Source organism: Grus americana, chromosome Z (assembly GCF_028858705.1).
Source record: "Grus americana isolate bGruAme1 chromosome Z, bGruAme1.mat, whole genome shotgun sequence".
In the NCBI taxonomy this organism is placed as follows: Eukaryota; Metazoa; Chordata; class Aves; order Gruiformes; family Gruidae; genus Grus; species Grus americana.
Window position 1 is genome coordinate 71319285 of NC_072891.1, and position 18873 is coordinate 71338157.

An 18873-nucleotide genomic window follows, 5' to 3' on the forward strand; every position below is an offset into this window, starting at 1 on the left:
AGTTTGGGTCAGCTGTCCTGGCTGTGTCCCCTCCCAGCTTCTTGGGTGCCTCCCACCTTCACGTTGGCAGGGCAGTATGAGAAGCTGAAAAGTCCTTGACTGCTTGGCAACAACCAAAACCATCAGTGTGTTATCAACATTATTCTCATCCTAAATCCAAAACACAGCACTGCACCAGCTGTCAGAATGAAAATTCACTCTATCCCTGCTGAAACCAGGACAGTGAGAGATGCCCATGCTGTGTTTGCATCCTTTGGGCCCTGGGGATCTGCTGTTGGCCAGTAGTTGATGTGCACCTGTGAACTGATGGAGTGGGCAGTGGGACTCTACAATTGTTGTATTAGGGGAAAGAGCCTGGCAGACTTTAAAGAGACTCAAGATGCTTTTTGAGCTGCTTATCTGCTGCTGGAGTATGCCTCGCCCTCTCCTTGGTTGTTGGTGGCTGCTCCAGAGTCTAAGAAGCCCAGACCAGAAGCCAGGACAATTTTCATACATCCTCATGCACTGCACAGCTCAAGACTGGAGTTCATGTAGGCTGCTTTGTTTGTTGGTAAAAGAGATCAGCAAACCCAAGAGCACCACTCTCCATATGGTGAATTGTTTTATGCATGCGTTGAGCATGCACCCAACCCAAAGTTACTAACACAATGCTGTGTGTGGTTCATACACTGTATCCAGAGGCTGTGTTGAGGTGTCTCCCCATCTTCATACCTGCTATACAGTACCACCCCTGTCTTACGTAGCTCCATTACTAGGCCATTATGCTACAGGTACTCTGCTGATAGTTCACTACTTACCTACTGTCTTTTTATGCTCTCTGTGATTGCAGGTGGTGGAGTTACTGTTTCACATGATCTTTCCATTCTGACAGCCTCCACAGGAATCTTGCATGCAGTTCTGGGTACTGCCGTATGCAAAAGATGTGGATTAATTATAGACAATCCAGATGAAAGCAAGAACAATGAAAGTCTAGAAAACCTGGTTTAAATAGAAGGATTTGTAGTTAGTCTGGAATACGAGCAGGCTAAGGAAGAGAACACTTTCAAAAGTTTTCACTGATAAAGAATCTGTTTTTATATGTAGGGAAAACAGGACATGTAAGGGCTTGAATTGCAGAAAGGTAAGTTCAGGTTAGGTGTTAGACAATCTTTCTAAAGGGAGGGGGAAAGCCTGGAAATTCACTGGAATTTCAGTTTCATTATAAATGCCAAAACCAGGTAGGATGTATCTGCAGAAGCCCAGCTGATCCTCCTTTGGGATATGTAGATGAAGCATGTAATTCTTGGGACCCCACCCAAGATAACTTTCCAGCCAGAAAAAGGGAATGCAGCATTATTAGACATGTCTTCTGGATCATTGTGAATTTTATAAACTGGGAAATGAGCATTCATTACCTAGGGAAAACAGATGGCACTTTAATAACTAAAAAACAAAGCAGGTATCTTAGTTTCCCAAGGCTATGAACAAGCACTTTCAAACCACCTCTTCTCTGTTTATTCCATCTCACCTGTATTTTGTTAAGTTTACAAAGTTTAAGTTTACCTGTTTTCATCTCCTAGTGTATTCACCCCAGGTCATTTTGAAGAACTCTGTTTCATCAGAGAAATGCAAGAACCTTCTTTGCCATCCCAAAATGAGTTCCTATCTCCAAGGTTTCCACTCCTGGACTACTCTTTCCCCGTTCAGGGAGACTTTTGTTGCAAAGCTCTTTTGTGTCTGTGTTTTCACTACACTCATCCTTTGTTTTCACAGTTGCCTCGCAAAGGCAAACCTTTCAGATCCTAGATTCTCATGTGCCGATTGTGTTAGAAAAGTAATGAAGAATTATGCAATGAAAACTCTCACTTTAAACCTTCATAGTGCCTGAAAGCTTCCTTTTGTGTTCTTTTGTTCATTGCTGATATTTTTCAGACTGGAAGTCTTGAAAAAGTGAATTGTCCTGCTCTGTAAGGTTAGAACTTGGCAAGAGGAGCTTGTGACCTGAGCAGACATGCTTCAAGCGTGCCAAGCCACTACCTTGAGAGCTGTTTTGAAGAGGGGCTTAGGTGTAGTTGGAGTCTGCAATGCTTAGTGTCTTGCGAACAGTGCTGCAAGGTGCGTTACTTGTAGCATTCATTACTGTAGTGTGTCATGGTAGACGGCTGAAAAACAAGCATTGCTGATACACTGAAAACAAATACTCTTAAAATCTGGGTTAATGTCTGGCCTGGTGGAGACAGGCTGAGTGCATACTGAGGGGACTGCAGCACTCACCTTGGACGAGCTTCTGGTGACTACAAAGCTAGATCTGACAGCAGCCAGATGGGATAAAAATTAAGTGGCTCATGTGTATCTCAGAGTGCAAAGCCAATGTGGGCTTGTAGGGAAGCTGGTGGTGCTGGTGGATCCCTTCTGAGCTGCTCGCAGCTTGCACACCCGTGAGAAAGACAGTTGATAAGGAGATAGCATAGATACTGGTGTCTAGGTTTGTCTGATATGGTACCCATCAGGCTTCTTCAGCCTGAAGACATTCAGGCATTTGGGCCAATCAGTGGGTGAACTGGGTGGTTCTAAGTGCTGTTTTCACTCCTGCCAGCAGCTGGGATGATACCAGCGACTTGGGCCATAATCCTGCTCACCTCTACGAGGATGCACTGAATCCTAATGCTTGGCAGGGTGCCCACTTGTATCCTTGGGATACAAGGGATGGGGGACAGAACTTCAGCACCAGCCAGGTCAGCTGTTGTGACAAGCCACCAAAAAAATAAAGCCAGGTACCATCTCAGGGAGATTAGGGGCATTTTGCAGATGAAGGGCATTGCCTAGGCCTGGGAAGTGTGGGGCTGAGAGGTGTTCAGATGGACTGCCCTCCTCTGATACACCTGGGGCACTCTCCACCCTTAGTTTGGGGCTGCTGGCGGAGAGCGGAGATAAGGAGGAGCTTGGGACTGATACTTTGTGGGAGATTTGTTAAAAAAGATTATAGGACAAATCCATGGGGCTTTACGGTGACTCAAGGGTGAGATAGGGGAAAGGAGATTTGGCAGCAATGTTATTAAAACTGTTGACACCACAAGGTTGGAAGGCAGCTCTGTGGGCTGATGGCAGACTTGGAGCTGCTCTAGGAGGTTGCCGTCACTGGATGTATGGGGCAAATTGACAAGGAGTAAAATAAGACACAGAATTAGTAGGTGCATTCCTACAGATGGTATTTGTCAGGAAGCTGCTTTTATAAAGCACCCGCGCTGGGAGCTGCAGGGCCCCAGCAGTGCTGGTAGCCGGGCCCAGCCAGAGGCCTGGGTGGCCGTGACTTCGCCTGGCTGAGCCTTGAGACCCCCCCACCCCTCCCGTCCCAGGGCTGCACCATCCCTCCCGGGGGAAAGAATTCTTCCAGCAGCTGCCTCGGAGCGCTTTGCAGTGGCCAGAGTCCCCAGGCACTGAGGCGTGCACATCTTGCGGAGCTTTCCAAAAGGCACCTGGCTTGGCACCCTGAAGGAAGTTGTCACGGGACAAAAGGCAGGCTCCAGCGTGCATAAATCGTTAAAAGCAGGGAAGACCCTGTGGAAGCAGACGCTGCCCTTGCTGCTCCGGGTCTGCCGCCCGCGCAGCCCTACCTTCCTCCGCAGCAGCCGCCGTGCCCTGGGGATGGACGGTGCAAGCTTGCCCTCCCGGGTGCGGGCGGAGGGTAAGGACAGACCCAACCCGGGACCCGGGGCGGAGGGCCGAGCCGGGCACAGCTGTTCCCGGCCGGGAGGAGCGACGGGGCCGGCCCCTGCTGAGTGACGGCCGGGCCGGGCCCGGGGCCGGACCCCCGCCCCCCGCAGCGGTGGAGCCGGCGCGGGCAGGACGCGCCGCCCGGGCTCAGCTCGGCTCGGCTCGGCTCAGCTCACGGGTGCGGTAAGCGGGCGGCGGGGTGGCGGGCCCGGCCCGACCCTTATCTGGGCAGAATATTTGGCCGGCACCGGGCGGCACCGGCTCGACATAAATAGCGGCCACCTCCGCGCTGAGTGCTCCCTGCAGCGCGCAGGGGTGCCTGCCTGCCTGCCTGCCTGCCTGCCTGCCGGGAGTCCGTGCCTGCAGGGTCGGAGCGCTGCGGCGGGATGCGCGGAGCTGCCGGCGGGCCCTGCGGCGGCCGGTGTCCCCGGGCTCCGGGGGAAGCGCTGGGCTGGCAGCCGGCGGCGCTCACGCGTGTTCGCGGCGGGCGCGGGCGCTCCCCGGTCCGTCGGGGACCGCGGGGCAGCGCCGGGAGGTGCGGGCGGTGTGGGAGAGGGCTCTGCGCCGCGCTGAGCGGGTTGGGAGGGGCGCTGGTGGGGTTTTGTGCTGCTGTTGCGTTTGTAACCGTGGGAGCTCTGCTAGGAAATGGTTCTCCAGGGGATGGATCAATAGAAAGCTGCACTGCTTTTGTATGGGAGAAGTAGAAATTAGTGGAGGAAAAGATTCCTTGAGTCCTTGTGTATTTTCCATGGCCATCCTTTGGCTTGAATCAGTCACTGCTTTGCTTGAAAGGCACTGCGTGTCTCAAAGATAACTTTCCTTTGCTTAGCTGGACACAGCTTCTGCCCCCACTGTCATGCCATCCTGATATGTTCATCTATCTGCTTCTACTTTTGAAGTGGTCCTGGATGGTTTGTTGGGCAGAACCTGTTGCCCACTGCCCCCATTCTGGACCGGCTGTCCTACCCCTAGGCAGAGGTCCTCTCTCTAGTTGCTTTACATCTTTCCTTCGGTATGGGGCCTTGAGCTGGGAAGGTGCTCACCCACATGGCTGAGGTTATTTTTAAGTGTGTATAAAATCCCTTCCTCGTGTGTGACCCACCAGCTCACGCAGGAGTGAAGAATGAATTCCTCATTTCTCATCAAAGAGACAATATTTGTGCCGAGAGGTGGCACCTTCTCTCAGACTAGCTGATAGAGCAAATACTGGACAAGCTTTTGAGCATGCAAGCTCTACTTCAGGTTATGGTAGTGAGCCCTTCATCTTTTGTGTTCTTGGAAGAAGGAGCTGGGCTGCAATATTAAAGCCAACCACTGTCTTGCTGGCACCGTGGTGCCCAGAACCTTTTGCAGCGGTGTAGAAGAGTCTGCACTGTTGTGTCTTGTCAGGCTTTGTACCTGTTGCCCAAATGTACCTGCATTTGGGTGTTCCAACAAGCACGCTGCATTGTATACTCACTGCTGCTCATTTCAAGGTCTCTGTTTTCCTCCTGGCAGGGCTCTTCCCCCCCAGCCCCCCGCCCCTCAGCATTGCTTTGTTTTCCTGCCTGACTTGTCTTGTTCTTTTTTCCATGCATTTCTCAGCCCTGATGGTCTGCTGACTTTTCCCCAGAAAATGTTTTTTGCATAGTATTGGGAATATGTTGCTGCCTCCCTTCCTGCTTGGTGCATTTGGGAAAGTCAAACAGATGTGGAGACAGGCTGTTACCTCATTACTGATTTCCTTTGCCCACGTTTTACTTCTATTCACCCAAAGGACAGTTTATCTTTTCAAGAGATCCTGACTGATCCTTTTGTAAGAAGCGTCTGTCCCCTGTTGCTAGATGTGTAACTCAGTCCCGCAGAGTGATGTGCTACTGAATGAAATGTTTGCAGATGAATTGTTTTACTTTTTTGTTTGCTGCTTCGCTGTTTTCCAGGCATGTGGAGTTTTTGTCGAAGTCCAGCACAGCTCAAGGGGAGGAGGCTGGGATCTGCTTTCTGATTTTTTTCCTCTGTAGTTGACAGCCATTTGCAAATCATGCGCTAGGAAGACTCTGTCTTCACTTCTCTATTCCAGGCAGGGACTTGTAGTCAAAACATGTTTACTTTGTAAAATCACCAGACTCTTGGAAGAAATAGATTAAAATTGTGTTCCATGACTGGGTGTTGCTAAATGGCCGCATGGGTTTTGTCACAGGACCCCAGCACTGCTGGTGGCTCAGCAGTTCTCAAGTCCATCCCCAGCTCACAGCAGATTTCTCCTCAGCCAGAGAGGCTGTGGTTTCATATAGCCTATATCTAGAAACCCCCCAAAATGGAGACCCTCACCTCCCTGATGCCCTGACCCAGAGCTGCATCACCCTCCTGGGAGGGAGTTCTTCCTACTTGTTTATGGTCAATGAGATAAACACGTATCAGAGGCTATCCTGGGTCAAACCAAAGTCTGTCCAGCCCATGGTACTCTGGCTGGCAGAAACCATTAGCAGATGCCCTGGGAGAAGCATGGAAGCAAGGCTACACCTAAGCTTCCCCAGAGCTCTGCCCTGTTCCAGCACTGTGCACTTTAGTAGCTCTCCCAGCTGGGGGTGGTATCTTTGTTTCTTCAGGCCTTGGAGGATTGTGTGAGGGTCCCACCTCTGTTAAAGGGCTCATTCAGCTTTGTTGCACAGCGTACACCACACGCTCATTGCTGCTGGAACAGTACTAATTTTGTTCCTGTGTTCATTAAGCATCAACCTCTCTAGGTCTTACTAGCTACACCTTGATGGCACATTCCACTTTTGTTTCAATCGCACTAGCAGTGGGGTGGGATCAGGAATATGCAGACGAAAGTGTGTTAGTAACAGCTCTCTGTGCTTTGTTCTGGGTAGTCCACTTTACAGGAGATCGCCATCACCTGTCAAAGGGTCTGAGGCACTGCTCAGTGCAAGACAGGAGCCTTTCTGCTCCTGTGTTCACATGGCATCCATCAGGTTCAGCTGCTCACTGCAACTAGAGTGTGCCAGAGAAGCAGGAGTCCATCCGAGGGCTAAAGTGAGTTCAGGCAAGAAACTCAGGATCCCTTTTCAGCGGAGATTGTGCTGGCTGCAAAGTTTCCAAGTGGAAGGGTTCGAGTTACAGAACAAGGAACTGAGTGCACAGCGTCACGAATGACTCAAGTGTGCCCATGTGTTTTTCATAGTGATTTGCAATTAGGCAATTAAGTACATGCCAGGTGCACGAGAAAACTTCACCCCAAATAGGAGAACAAATAACTGTGTTTACAAGTGTGCACCTTAAAAATATGCAAAGGGGAGGTACAGCTAGGCTGGTTTGTATTTGGGCTTTGGCAGAGTTTGACCCTATGACATGTTGCCCGGTCACTAAACATCCAGGTCATTTGCTGGATGGCCCTGATAAGAAAGACCACTTGGTAAGAGCCAGTATTGGGTTGTGTGCCTTGCAGGCTGCAGGAATGTTGAGGAAAGGAGGGCCAGGAGGTACAGGCAGTTTCTGAGTATCGGGTTAGGATCTGGATGAGCTGCGCCTCCTGGCACACAAGGAGAGAGGGAGGTCCAGGAGAGTGCAACCAGTGTAAGACTTTCTTCAGCACCAGTAGATGAAGGGAGAGGTCATTTTGGTCGAGCACAGAGAGCTTTCCCTAGTGCATGCATGACCTTGGACAACAAGCCATTTGCTGTGGAGCTGTCAAGTGCAAGGATGGGAATGCCAGCTCCAGCATGGGGATTCCCATGGGAATGAAGCATTGTCATCAGTAAGTGTTGTCTATGGTGTATTTAACTTCATTGCTGTAGGTTTCTGGGTGGTGATGATAACTTCAGATAGCGTTACTTGTTTTGCATGGCTGGCATGTCATTTAGAGAGGCAGAAGTCATGGCGTGCTTGATAGATCCAAAATGCCTCCTTCCAGATGTTTCTTTTCAAATGTTTTGCTAAGGTGAACATGAATTTCGGTGAGTCTTAGGTTAACGGCCACTGGCTGTGAGGTTTTTATCAAAGCAGAGGAAATCCACATCTTCCTTGGAGAAGTCCGAGCTTCCTGAAGGGACAGCTGATTCTCCATCAGATTTCATTAGGCATGAACTTATTGCAGGGAGGCTGAGAGTCTTTCTAGTTGATGGCTGCCTTGCCTTGGAGCAGTAAGGATGTGTGCTGAGCTGTGCTTTCTGCATCTGACATGACAGAGCTTCTCACTGTCTGGAGCATCCCCTCTCTTTTCTTACCCTTCTCACCCAGGGCATGAATGTGCTGACACTGCCCAGCTCTGCTGTGGAAAGGCTAAAGGATGAAGATACACCTGGTGGGCACTGCTTGCTGAGCAGGGGCTGGGGACAAAACTACCTTGTATGCTCTGTTTTATTGAGAATCATTCAAGATGATGCTTAGGTACTCTGCAAGCTGCGCAAGGGCTTCTCAGCTTGAAAAAGCTGCAAAGCAAATACTATGATGGTCTCTGGGAGGCTGAATGACTCACTCCCATGCTGCAGAAGCAAGGGACTTAGCCAAGGTGACCTTCAACCATGTCTGAGTTCATGGTGGCTTGGACAGTTTGTTTCAGGGGAAGGCAGCTAAACCCGCTTGTGTTGAACCAGAATCAGAATTCAGACTTGAATGACAGCAGTGAGGACTTTGCTTCATCTTTATAAAATGAGTGCAGAAAACAAGAAGTTTTTGTGAAATGCAGGGGATCAGCTTGGAGCCCAGTTCCCATCCTGTGTAACCTGGCATTCAGAGGAGGAACCTGGCCAGTTGGACAGCCAGCACATTCTTCTGAGACCTTGTCACAGAAAGTTTAGATGGGAAAGGACCTCTGGAAGTTTGCAGTCCGGTGTCCTCCTCTGAGCAAGTCTAGCCCCAGAGCTAGGTCAGGTTGCTCAGGGCATTGTCCAGTTGAGCATCAAATATTCAAGGACAGAGATTCCAGCACCTCTCTGGTCCCTGTCCAAGGGCAGCACCACTGTTGCAGCAAGGAGTTTTTCCCTGATGTCCAGTTAGAAGTTCTCTTGCCATAACTTGTTCCCGTTGCCCCTTGTCGTTCCCCTGTGCACCTCTGAGGAAAACCTGGTTGTGTCTTCTCTAGAAATCCTTTCCCTTTAGGCAGCGGATGACTGACTGCAATTAAATCACACTTCAGCCTTTCCCTCTCCTGGCTGAAGAAGTCCAGTTCCCTCTGCTTCTCCTCACATCTTCTGTGTCCTAGCCTCCTGCCCATCCTGATGACCTTGGCACTGGAGTCTCTTCAGCTTGTGAAGACTTGTGTTCCACCAAGGGACATCAAACTAGATGCAGCATCCAGCTGCAGCCTCAGTGGTGCTAAGCAGAGAGGAATACACACCTCTGTGGACCTCCTGGCTAGACGCTTTCTAGTGCAGCTTGGACTGCCCATCAAGTGCACAGTCTGTAGGAAGTCTCTTGTAGTTTTAACAAGATGTTTTAGCATCTTGTACATTCAAGGTGGTGATGCAGATCCCCAGCAGACCAACAGCACTTTATGCTGTAGCCTGGGTTTGTGTTTGTGTCTTGTTAAAAAGGTGCTTTCCTCTCTGGCTGAGAAGATGAGATCAGCCTAAAAAAGAATCTACAAAAAACATGCAGGAGACCATTCCCTTACAAGGGCTGGCTTTACATGTTTATCTAAACATCTACAGTGACCTGCAAGGCCACTGCTGGGCTCTGGTTGTGTCTGTCAGAGAAGGGACCACTGGCTGCAGGTGTGACATTTGTATCTGTGCGCTGGGAGGAGAGCATTCCTGTTCCAGCACACCTGCCTTTGACTCTCCTGTGACCAGGATAACTAGTGACAGGAGGCACCCAATGGTCAAGACTTTGGATGTGTAAGGCTGTGCGATGACACTGGGGACGTGGCTCTGCTTTGCTACTGCGTTTTGTAAAATTTGCATAGACTCACATTTTTAGATGTGGTCTCAGAAAGAGCTGGTGTGCATCTTTCCCTCTGTTACTGAATCTAGCCTAAATTTGTTGGTCCCGTCTTGAAACTCCTGGGAACTGGTGATGTTGGGGTGTTCAGTGACTCAAACAGCAGTGTGGCTGTGGAGTCAGGCTCTTGCGCGCCAGCACCCAGGTATGCTGGGATCCAAGCCCAGGGTTCACGAGCTGTCCCATGAGCTGCAGGACCAGCAGAGACTCAGATTTTGGTGGATAGATGTCCTTCATCCCTACTTCCCCACTGTGTCTGCCTCAGCTCTACTGTGTGTAATGGCTTCCCCTTATCCAAATGCCTCTGGTATCCCCCCTTCCTCTAGACTTCCCTGCAAACACCCCAGCTCCCTCCTTCATTCCCTGATGGTCAGCTGAAGGAGATGCCTAAGCTTCTTCCACATTACACCTGTGCTGACAGACCCTTTGTACGCATGTGCAGCTTAATGACATCAGGGTTTGAGTCCTGTATGAGATTTCATTAGAGTTAGCCAGTGGATTTAAGGTTTATCAGAGGACTGAGAAGCCACGTAAAAATACAGTCTTCATTTAGAAAACTAACTGGAGCTGATTTCATAGAATCCTAGAATGGTTTGGGTTGGAAGGGACCTCAAAGACCATCTAGTTCCAGCCCCCCTGCTGCGGGCAGGGACACCCGCCACTAGACCATGTTGCCCAAAGCCCCATCCAACCTGGCCTTGAACACTTCCAGGGATGGGGCATCCACCACCTCTCTGGGCAACCTGTGCCAGTGCCTCACCACCCTCACAGTAAAGAATTTCTTTCTAACATCTAATCTAAATCAACCCTCCTTCAGCTTGAACCCATTACCCCTTTATCACTCCCTGATAAACAGTCCCTCTCTGGCTTTGTTGTAGGCCCTTTTAGGTAGGAATTAGGTCTCCCCGGAGCCACCTTTTCTCCAGGCTGAACAACCCCAACTCTCTCAGCCTGAGAGGCTTGCTCCTCTCATCTGGACGGCATGCATCTTGGATTTACCCCCTGGGTGATTCACTGAGGTGTAAGTGTATGCACAGAAAGTACTTAACTTCTCTTGAGTTTATCGGAAATGGTCACTTGAGGTATATATAGTTTCTCAAAAAAAGCCCTGGCGTTTATCTTTAAAATTATGCTACAAGTCAAAGAAAAGAAAAAAGAAATTGTAGCAACTACAGATAGGTTGGTTAACATTGGTTTATTATTTTTATACTGTAAAAATAATAGCTCTGAACTTTGACTCAGGTTTATACTTAACCTGTGAAAAAATCTCATAAATCAAAACCCTGCATGAGTCCAATAGGAACTGTTCTCGAGCCTTCAGGAGGTTAACTCCTGCCTCCAGTGCTGCTTGAAACCACCTTTCATCCCACATAGCCTTCTGCCTTCAAACTTGGTGGTTTTTCCAAGAATCATTGATATCTGGTGATATTTGTTGGCCGCCTCCTTATCTCAGAAACCAAGCCCTTGGTCTGCTTTCTTATTTCAAAGCACTGAAAAAGTTTCCCAGTAGATTTGAGGGTTGCCTGGTGCTGGGGATGTTTATTTCTTCAGCCGTGGCTCTCATCGGTTGCTGCCTTTTGCTGGCGACTCGATGTAGCTGGTGACTCGGAATGCACCGAACCCTCCCATGTGCTGCAGTCCCTGTGGCTGTGGAATTGACAGCCCTGTGCTACATCCTGCTGTGAAACACTGAAATCGGGGTCGGATTGGGCTGATAACAGAATTTATCACCGAAAAGCCCTGTATCTTCCCTGAGGTTAGTTGCGCTTCCTCTCTGTGTACGCACAAAGAGAAAAGGGTGTTTGTAATTTCCTGCTGTTAGCATGCTAGTGCACATGGGAGTCTGTGCAGCTAAAGGCTGGGCTTCCCAGCACGAGCATGCGCAAGACTGCCGTCACGCCGCGTTACGCAGCGCCCGGGGGAAATCAGTCTCTGTGTTTTCTCTATGACATTTTTGTGTTTTCTTGGAATTTGGCTTGCTTGCTGCTGTTTCTGTTGCTTTACCTAGTTCTGCTTTCTCGTTTGTTCTTTTTTCCTGGGGTTGTCAGAGCACTGAGGGATGATCCTGCAGATCCTCCGACTCAGCAGTACCTGTGCTGCTCCGCAGCCTTCCCCGAGCAGCCCGTTGCAGCCTGAGCCCATTGCTGCCTTGCTCCCGCCCTCCCTGCTCGCCTGCCTGAGGAGCACGACCACGTCCCTGTGCCTGCTCTCCGCCACGGACAGGACACAGTGGTCCCGCATGGGCCACCTTCCCCGGGTCTCGGCTGGTTCCCTGTGTGGGGGTCGGCGCTGTTCTTGGGTTTCAGTGCCCCAGAAGGGGCACAGTGCTGCAGTGGGGCCGTGCTGGTGCAGAGCAGTGAGGGGAGTATTTCCAGTGTTGTACAGGATGCTTTTCGTTTTCACTTGTTCTACAGCATCCATTTGTTTGTTCAGTGGTTTTCAGAAAGAAACTATTCCCTCCCCCTCATAATCACAAATGTTGCCTTTGTTGTTGTTGTTTTGTTTTCCTGTGTTTGTGATAGGAACAGTCTTCCCTGTAGATGACCTATGGTGTATGTGCATCTCCCATCTGATTTCATTTTTCTCCTTGAACCTTTTTATTCATCTTCATGCATATCAACTAGTATGCTCTTCAGACTTAAAAGTGCAAGCGTTTGGGCTGTCTTCTAATGTGTCTGATGAATGTTTGGACAATGAGACCTAATATCTTGCTATCTTGGTAGTCAATATGAATTTCAATTTTTTGAGGACTTAAAGTTGTCAGACCTGTGCAGCTTCTGTATATTACCTATGTATTTTGTTGTGATGCTTCCTTTGTTGATTGAATGAAAAGTGTCTTGGTAGGTTAATGACAAATAGGACGAAATCAAAGCTGTCATCTTAGGAAGGCATTGAGAATAGATTTGATGGAGCAGATTTGTGGTGAATTAGGGTTAACTCTTTCCTGAATGTCCAGAAGTATGTGGATTTAAAATTTTACTATAATAATTGCAGTTGTGTTGGAGGATCTTGTAATTTTTTAGGAGTGTAGGTGTGTGTGTGGACTTGTGTTAAACCACACTCGAACCCTAGCATGGGTCAGGGGAGCTGTTTGTGGAGGTGGGTGTTGCAGCACGTTGTATAGATGAAAACAATGATGCTTAGGCAGAATTTACTTGCTTTCTTTTTTTTGGCAGCCTTCTTGCCATTTACAGCAGACCGGCTATCGGCTTTTTCTCCCAGCACTCGTTAGCAAGATAGGGTAGAAGAGGCCTGGGATGTGGAGATAAGGGAGAGCCAGTGAACGTGTACTGGTCCTGGAGGCTGTGCTGGAGGATGCGATGCTAAACCTGCACAGTTTGTTCGGCAGGCCAGAGAGCGGTACCACACATCCTGCTGCCACAGGCACGGTTCGCCCTCCTGATGCGCTCTGCAGGGGAGCTGGGCGAGTCATTGGCACCGTCTGGCCGCACTGTGAGGCTGTGAGGGCGCTGTCCCCTCCCTGCAGCTCTGCTTGGGGTACGCAGCAAACAGAATTCTCCCCGCGGGGATTTCAGCTGTGTTTCAGCAGGCTCTGCACCTGTCCTCAACCCTCAAGGCCTTTGCTATATGCAGCCCTGGCTTCATATCACTGCAAGAGGCTTTGAAACCTGGAGTGCTTTCCAGAAGCATTGCCTGTGTGCGCTGACACCCAACGTCTGTCCTGCCTTTCGCCTCTCGGTGCTGACAGTCTCTGTCCTTCTGGTGGGAGGTGACAAGGTCAGCCCTGCGGAGCCTGCGCTCTGGTCCCGGCCAAGCCACTACCCCTGATTGCTAGGAAGGGGTGGTGGCTGCCTCTGGGAGTAGTCATCCCAAGATGGAGATTGCCATGTGCGTGGCAGGTGTGGGTATTTTAAGCCATTACAGTGAATTTAGCACTGTGGGGTGGGTTATTCTCTGCCTTCCTGCCTGGTCTTAGCTCCAGCTCCTTTCACAGCAGAATAGTCAAAACTAAAAATTGAATCTGAAATAAAGACTAGTCATGGTTCATGCACTTCAAACTAAGGTTGCAGTGGCACAGCATATGTCCAGGTCCAGGCTGCTTTTCTAGGATCTTCTGCATCACAGTAATAATTGCTCTAACAAGTGTGTGGTCATGAGTAATTGTAATACAGGCTCTGCTTTTGTCTACGCTGACCAGAAGGGCAGCCTTGCTGGGGCTGAGCAGGCTCATAGCCTGATCGGTGCACAGTTGTGTGGCTGCAGCCCATCGATCTCACAGCTCAAGGTGCCTTGCACTGCCTGCCGCAGGGGATTGGTAAAGCACAGGAGTGCTGGGGTCCCCACCGCCTCAGCCAAACCCACCGACCCCCATAGCCATTGCTTCCTCCTTCACCCTCCTGGTGCCCGCAGGTTGACTGTTGCTGCGCAGAACAAACCATCACGGTGAAAAGCTGGTTTTTACCCGCTCAGCTCCTGGCTGTGGGACCCTGGGGGCTGTTCCTCTCATCGAGGAGGTACTGTCTCCCGGCGCTCCACCTCTGAAGTGGCGAGTGGCAGGAATGCGAGTGATGCAGGAATTGCCATCACACCAGTGGGAAACTGAACGTCTGACCAGATGACGGCTCTAAATTTAAGGGCTTGCTATCGAGCCATGTGTGTGTTAATGTGCCCTTTTGTGACCAAGCTAAAGATAATTCTCCTATCTGGAACAGCAGCTGTGTCGTAAGTTGTATGAAGAGACTTCTCCGGTAATGAAGAGCGATCATAAGAGCATGATCTGCCCTGTGAGGATGAGCAAAGCTGGAGAGATGTGACTGGGAGTAGGGCTCTGATGCTCCACAGAAGCTGAAAAGAGACAGAATAGCAAAACTTATTTTAAACTGTAGGAAAAGTCACTTTAAATTATCTAGAGTTCAATATTCTCCACAAAAATCGAGCCAAAAAAAAATGTAAATATACAGACAGTGTGTGGAACAGAAGGAAACTTTCAGCAAAAAAGCAGAGTTGGATACACTCTTGTGTGTTGTAGTGAGCATAGTTTTAATCCACCTGCATATTTTAAACAAGCTGACCTTCATAGAAGGTCTATTACAGTCTTTTAGAGCTGGCAGAGGTCCAGTTACATGCATGTGATTGTGTATGGCATTTTATATCAGGAGACATGGGACAAACCCCTGGGTCAGCAGGGATTATCCAGATAGGTCATTTAGTATGTTACTCCCACTTCTTTTCTTGAAGGGTTGGTTTAGGCGTGCAGTAACACTCAGATCAGCTGCTTAACTTGCAGCAGTGCAAACACGTGTTGTCTCAGGGAAGGTGGGCCACCAAACAGCACGTTTAACTGGCAGCCTCCTGAACACGAGTGGATAATACTTCCTGATCTCCTTGTGGCTTTAAAACACGGGAAGGAGTGCCGTGCACTGTAGCCTCGTGGAGGTTTGCCGGGCATGGAAGTGCTTGGTGATGCTACAAATCTGTTTCCTCACCTGGTGACAACATTATCTGGAGTGCCATGTGCAGGGAGGTGTTCCTGGGGGCTCATAAGGGCATGAGAGCTGCGGACTTTACGATTTGTGGTTTATTGTCCTTTGTGGAAATAAATGCCTAGGACACTTGGTTAACATCTAGCATTGCTTGGAGAGAGGCACCTCTAGCCAGAGTTGTGTACAAAGTACTTCCTCAGTGCTGCCCTGTAAGTCCATGATGGAACAATGTACTTCTGAAGTTGTGCCGCTCTCATGACCATGGGCCGTTACTTGCATGTAGGATATGGATGGAGGGCCCCTGAGCAATCTGACCTGGCTTTGAAGCCAGCAGTGCTTTAAGCATAAATCTTCTGCAACTCCATGGTACTCAGCATTCCTCAACCAGCCGGGCTGCAGTGTCATGTTTCATGTATTCAGTGTTATACTTCTTGTTTTCATTTCAGGACCTGTTTCGGCATAAAAGTGAGATTCACGACAGTGCTCTAAGATGTCTTACAGAAAGGAGCTAGAAAAATACCGAGACCTGGATGAAGACAAGATCCTTGGAGCTCTGACAGAGGAGGAGCTCAGGAAGTTAGAAAATGAACTGGAAGAGCTGGATCCAGATGTAAGTCACTTTTACACGAGATTTGCTAGGTGGTAGGTCTCAGTAGTTGTGGGGGAATGGGCTGCATTAGTAATCTGTATTTAAAAGTGGGATCCTTTGCAGAGCCTGTACTCAGTGCAAGGATGAAAGAGACTGTCCACAGATGAGCAGAAGCAGTTTTGCAATCAAAAGCATGGGCTACACGTGGCACTTTGTTTCTGTGATATTCCCTTGCCCTGGTGTGCATGCTCCAGAGTGATGAACACTGTGATTTGCAGCACAAATGTGAGCCAGTGCTATTGCAGGGCAGTAAACCTGTGGAAGCTGGATCTCTGCTTCTGCTCAGGCCACCCTGGAGGGAATGTTTTAGGTTTTGTGGGTTGTTTGGGTTCTTTTTTTCATAACAAACTTCAGATGGTCTCTATTTTCCTCCATTTGGGCAGAAATCCAAATCCTGGAGTTCTGCAAAATGGGACAATTGCATTTTAGCAACCTCCCAACATCAGCAGGAGCTGTGCATATGCAAACACTGGACCTGCTGGTGCCAAGCAATGAAAGCTTTCTGGAGGCAACATTGTCCTGTGGCCCTAGCAGGGGATGTGCAGAGCCAACTGGCAGGCCTCTGGGTTATGGCAACGTTAGATGATGAGGCTGGGCACTGCCAAGTGAGAAATTGTTCCTGTAGCATGCAGTTAGTGTTTCTGGGGGAAATGATGGACAGTGTAGATTGCATCATCAGTATTTTTAATTGCAACACAGGAAAGTAATTAAGAGGTGGCAGGCTAGCTCCCGGGATTAAGTGTATGGGCTGATGGGCTGGTTACAGCTGCTTTGGAAGATACAGAGTCAGGCAGCATTCTGTGAAAGATGCAGAAAGGTAAAATAATCACAAACATCTGTCAGTACAGGTGTAGCCTGAGTACAGGAGTTGAAGCATGAAGATTGCATGGTCACCTCTCACAGCATGAAGCCTGCGGAAGCAAGCTGTTTCCTATGCCTCCCTGCTTGTGCATTAGCACAGTTCTCCTCTGTTGCCCTCCAAGGTTGCTGAAGTCTAATTGTTTCCTATTAGTCATTTTCCTTCCCAGGCTTTTCACTGATACAGATTTAAATTATAATGAACTATTTTTATTAGGCAGGCATGGAAAAATCAGCGTGTTGTTCAAAATCACCTTGGATGTCTTAAAAAAGTAAATGTTGACTGCCATCCAGCAAAGCTTTAAAGAACATGCTTAGTGTCAAATCTGGGAATAGTCTTACTTACTGCATTAAGGCTGTTCTATATTTACATATAAGCAGGTGCTTACGTGCCGTATGTGTCAGGCACAAATCAACTTCCCATGGTGGCTAATGTGACTGAATAACAAGGAGGCAGTTTGAAAAAGGGCTGAGGTTCGCAGGAGTTTTGTTCTGCAACAGAGTGACCTTCTCTGTGAGACCCTGCCTGTAGTTTTGTGGTGGATCACGCAAGGCAGAAGAGACCACCGCCGCTCTTTGGTCTGATCTGTGAAAGACCGTGGGATTTCCCTGAACTGATTCTTGTTGGGACGCGTGGGGCACATGGGCACTCGGAAAGACACATACAGGGTGGAGAAGATGGGTTGAGCTGAGCAGCTGGGTTCTGGCATTGCAGCTGTTGCAAGGAGGCAGCAGAAGTGGTGAGGGTGTGGGAAGAGGCTAGGAGGAGCAGGAGGTGATGGATGAGAGCCCCCAGAGAAAGGGCTGGAGCTGCTGTTATAGAGAAACATCCACCTCGCAGTGTGGAGATCTTGTAGTGGAGCCAGCATTTGAAATTGGAGGGGAGAAGGAGCATCATGTGTCCTAGGTAATGTGGAAATCAGTGGGGTTGGATGGATGTCTCCTTTGACAAAAGGAGAAGCAAATTGCCCAGCAATGTGGAAGAAAGACAGTGCAATGAGGAAAGTGGAGAGGGGAGAGCGTTTGATGGATGGGGATTGTGGCCTGCAGAGATAACCCATGTTTCTCACCTCTGTGCCTAGAACGCACTGCTGCCGGCAGGGCTCAGGCAGCGGGATCAGACACAAAAGCCACCAACCGGCCCGTTCAAAAGGGAGGAACTCATGGCCCACCTAGAAAAGCAGGCGAAGGACGTTAAAGACAGAGAAGACTTGGTTCCTTTCACGGGTGAAAAGAGAGGTATGGTTATCCTTTGTGCCACGCTGAGTGTGTTACAATGAAGACACAGTGGGTGCACAGCAGAAGAGCTGTATCTGACCCATGTTGCTTAAGCATGACTTCATTTTGACACCATTGGGGTGGTGGATCTGCTCTCTCTGCTGTCTAGCCCCAGCCCAGGCTGGCTTCTAACCTGGGATGTGCCCAAGAGGTCCATGCGCTTGCTGATTTGGGTACCACCTGATATGTTGTTAAGTGATGGGTAGAGGCTGTACCACTATGCAGCCTCTTTCCGTGCCCATCCCACTGCAGCTGTACCGAACTCTGGGGAAGACATCATTATCTGTCCTCTCTTGTTCATCCTCTTCCCTGTCCTCCTGGGAGCTCTGCAGGCTGTGCTCTGTCTTCCACCATTGCCTTTCATGCTCTATCCCTACACTCTGAAGTTCATCTTGGTATGGAGAAACTCCACAGCTCCCTTCAGCTGTGATGATCCCAACAGTTTACGTCAAGTCTTTGTCACCTCTTGACAACCCCAGGCTTGTTTACACCTCTCCTGCAACTTGCATGTTTCTGTCTTCCTGCACCATACCCTGCTGTGGCTGCTGCACCCCCCGCTCTGCGTGGCCCTGGTGCCTGTGAGCAAGGGGTTTGCTCTGCCTCTTCTCTTTCCTCTTCTTCCAGCATCTTTTCCTGTTCTCCTGGGACATGTCTCATTATGCAAAGGACTTTCCTGCTCCCATGCACTCTGAATATGACCTGACATGGGACAAGGTCCAGTTGGTCCTTGCCTCTGGGTTCCAGGAGCTTCTCAGCAGCTTTCTTCTGCTGTTGTGTCTCCCTCTGTACCATGGTTCCCCTGCAACAGAAGATCTGGTTGTACGCTGTTCGCACTACTGGTTGCCCCCCGTCAGAAAAGACGTGCAGGAAAACGTGGGCATGTGAGCATGTTTCCCAACTGAGGTCTTTCTCAAAGCTGCCTTCTTACTGATCCATGTGCCTCTCTGAGAAGAGCTTGTGTTAAATCTGTCTATTTAATAAAACTTGAGGTGCTATTTTTAGCAAAAAAAAAAAAAAGAGTTCTCCTTGAAA

General features: G+C 49.3%; 1 protein-coding gene across 3 annotated transcripts in view; it reads left to right on the forward strand.

The window, feature by feature from the left end:
- Positions 1 to 3522: 3522 nt before the first annotated feature.
- The window catches only part of TMOD1 (tropomodulin 1), a 30140-nt gene continuing 14789 nt past the window's right edge, over positions 3523 to 18873 (forward strand). The window contains exons 1-3 of one of the 3 annotated variants that reach the window (XM_054810820.1): positions 3523 to 3664; positions 15503 to 15666; positions 17646 to 17802. In XM_054810820.1, the coding sequence (XP_054666795.1) occupies positions 15547 to 15666; positions 17646 to 17802 (277 nt within the window). In that variant the 5' untranslated portion in view covers positions 3523 to 3664; positions 15503 to 15546. Of the gene's footprint in view, positions 3665 to 3719; positions 3877 to 15502; positions 15667 to 17645; positions 17803 to 18873 lie in introns of those variants that run through there. The other 2 variants (XM_054810819.1, XM_054810818.1) reach the window with 2 other exon arrangements.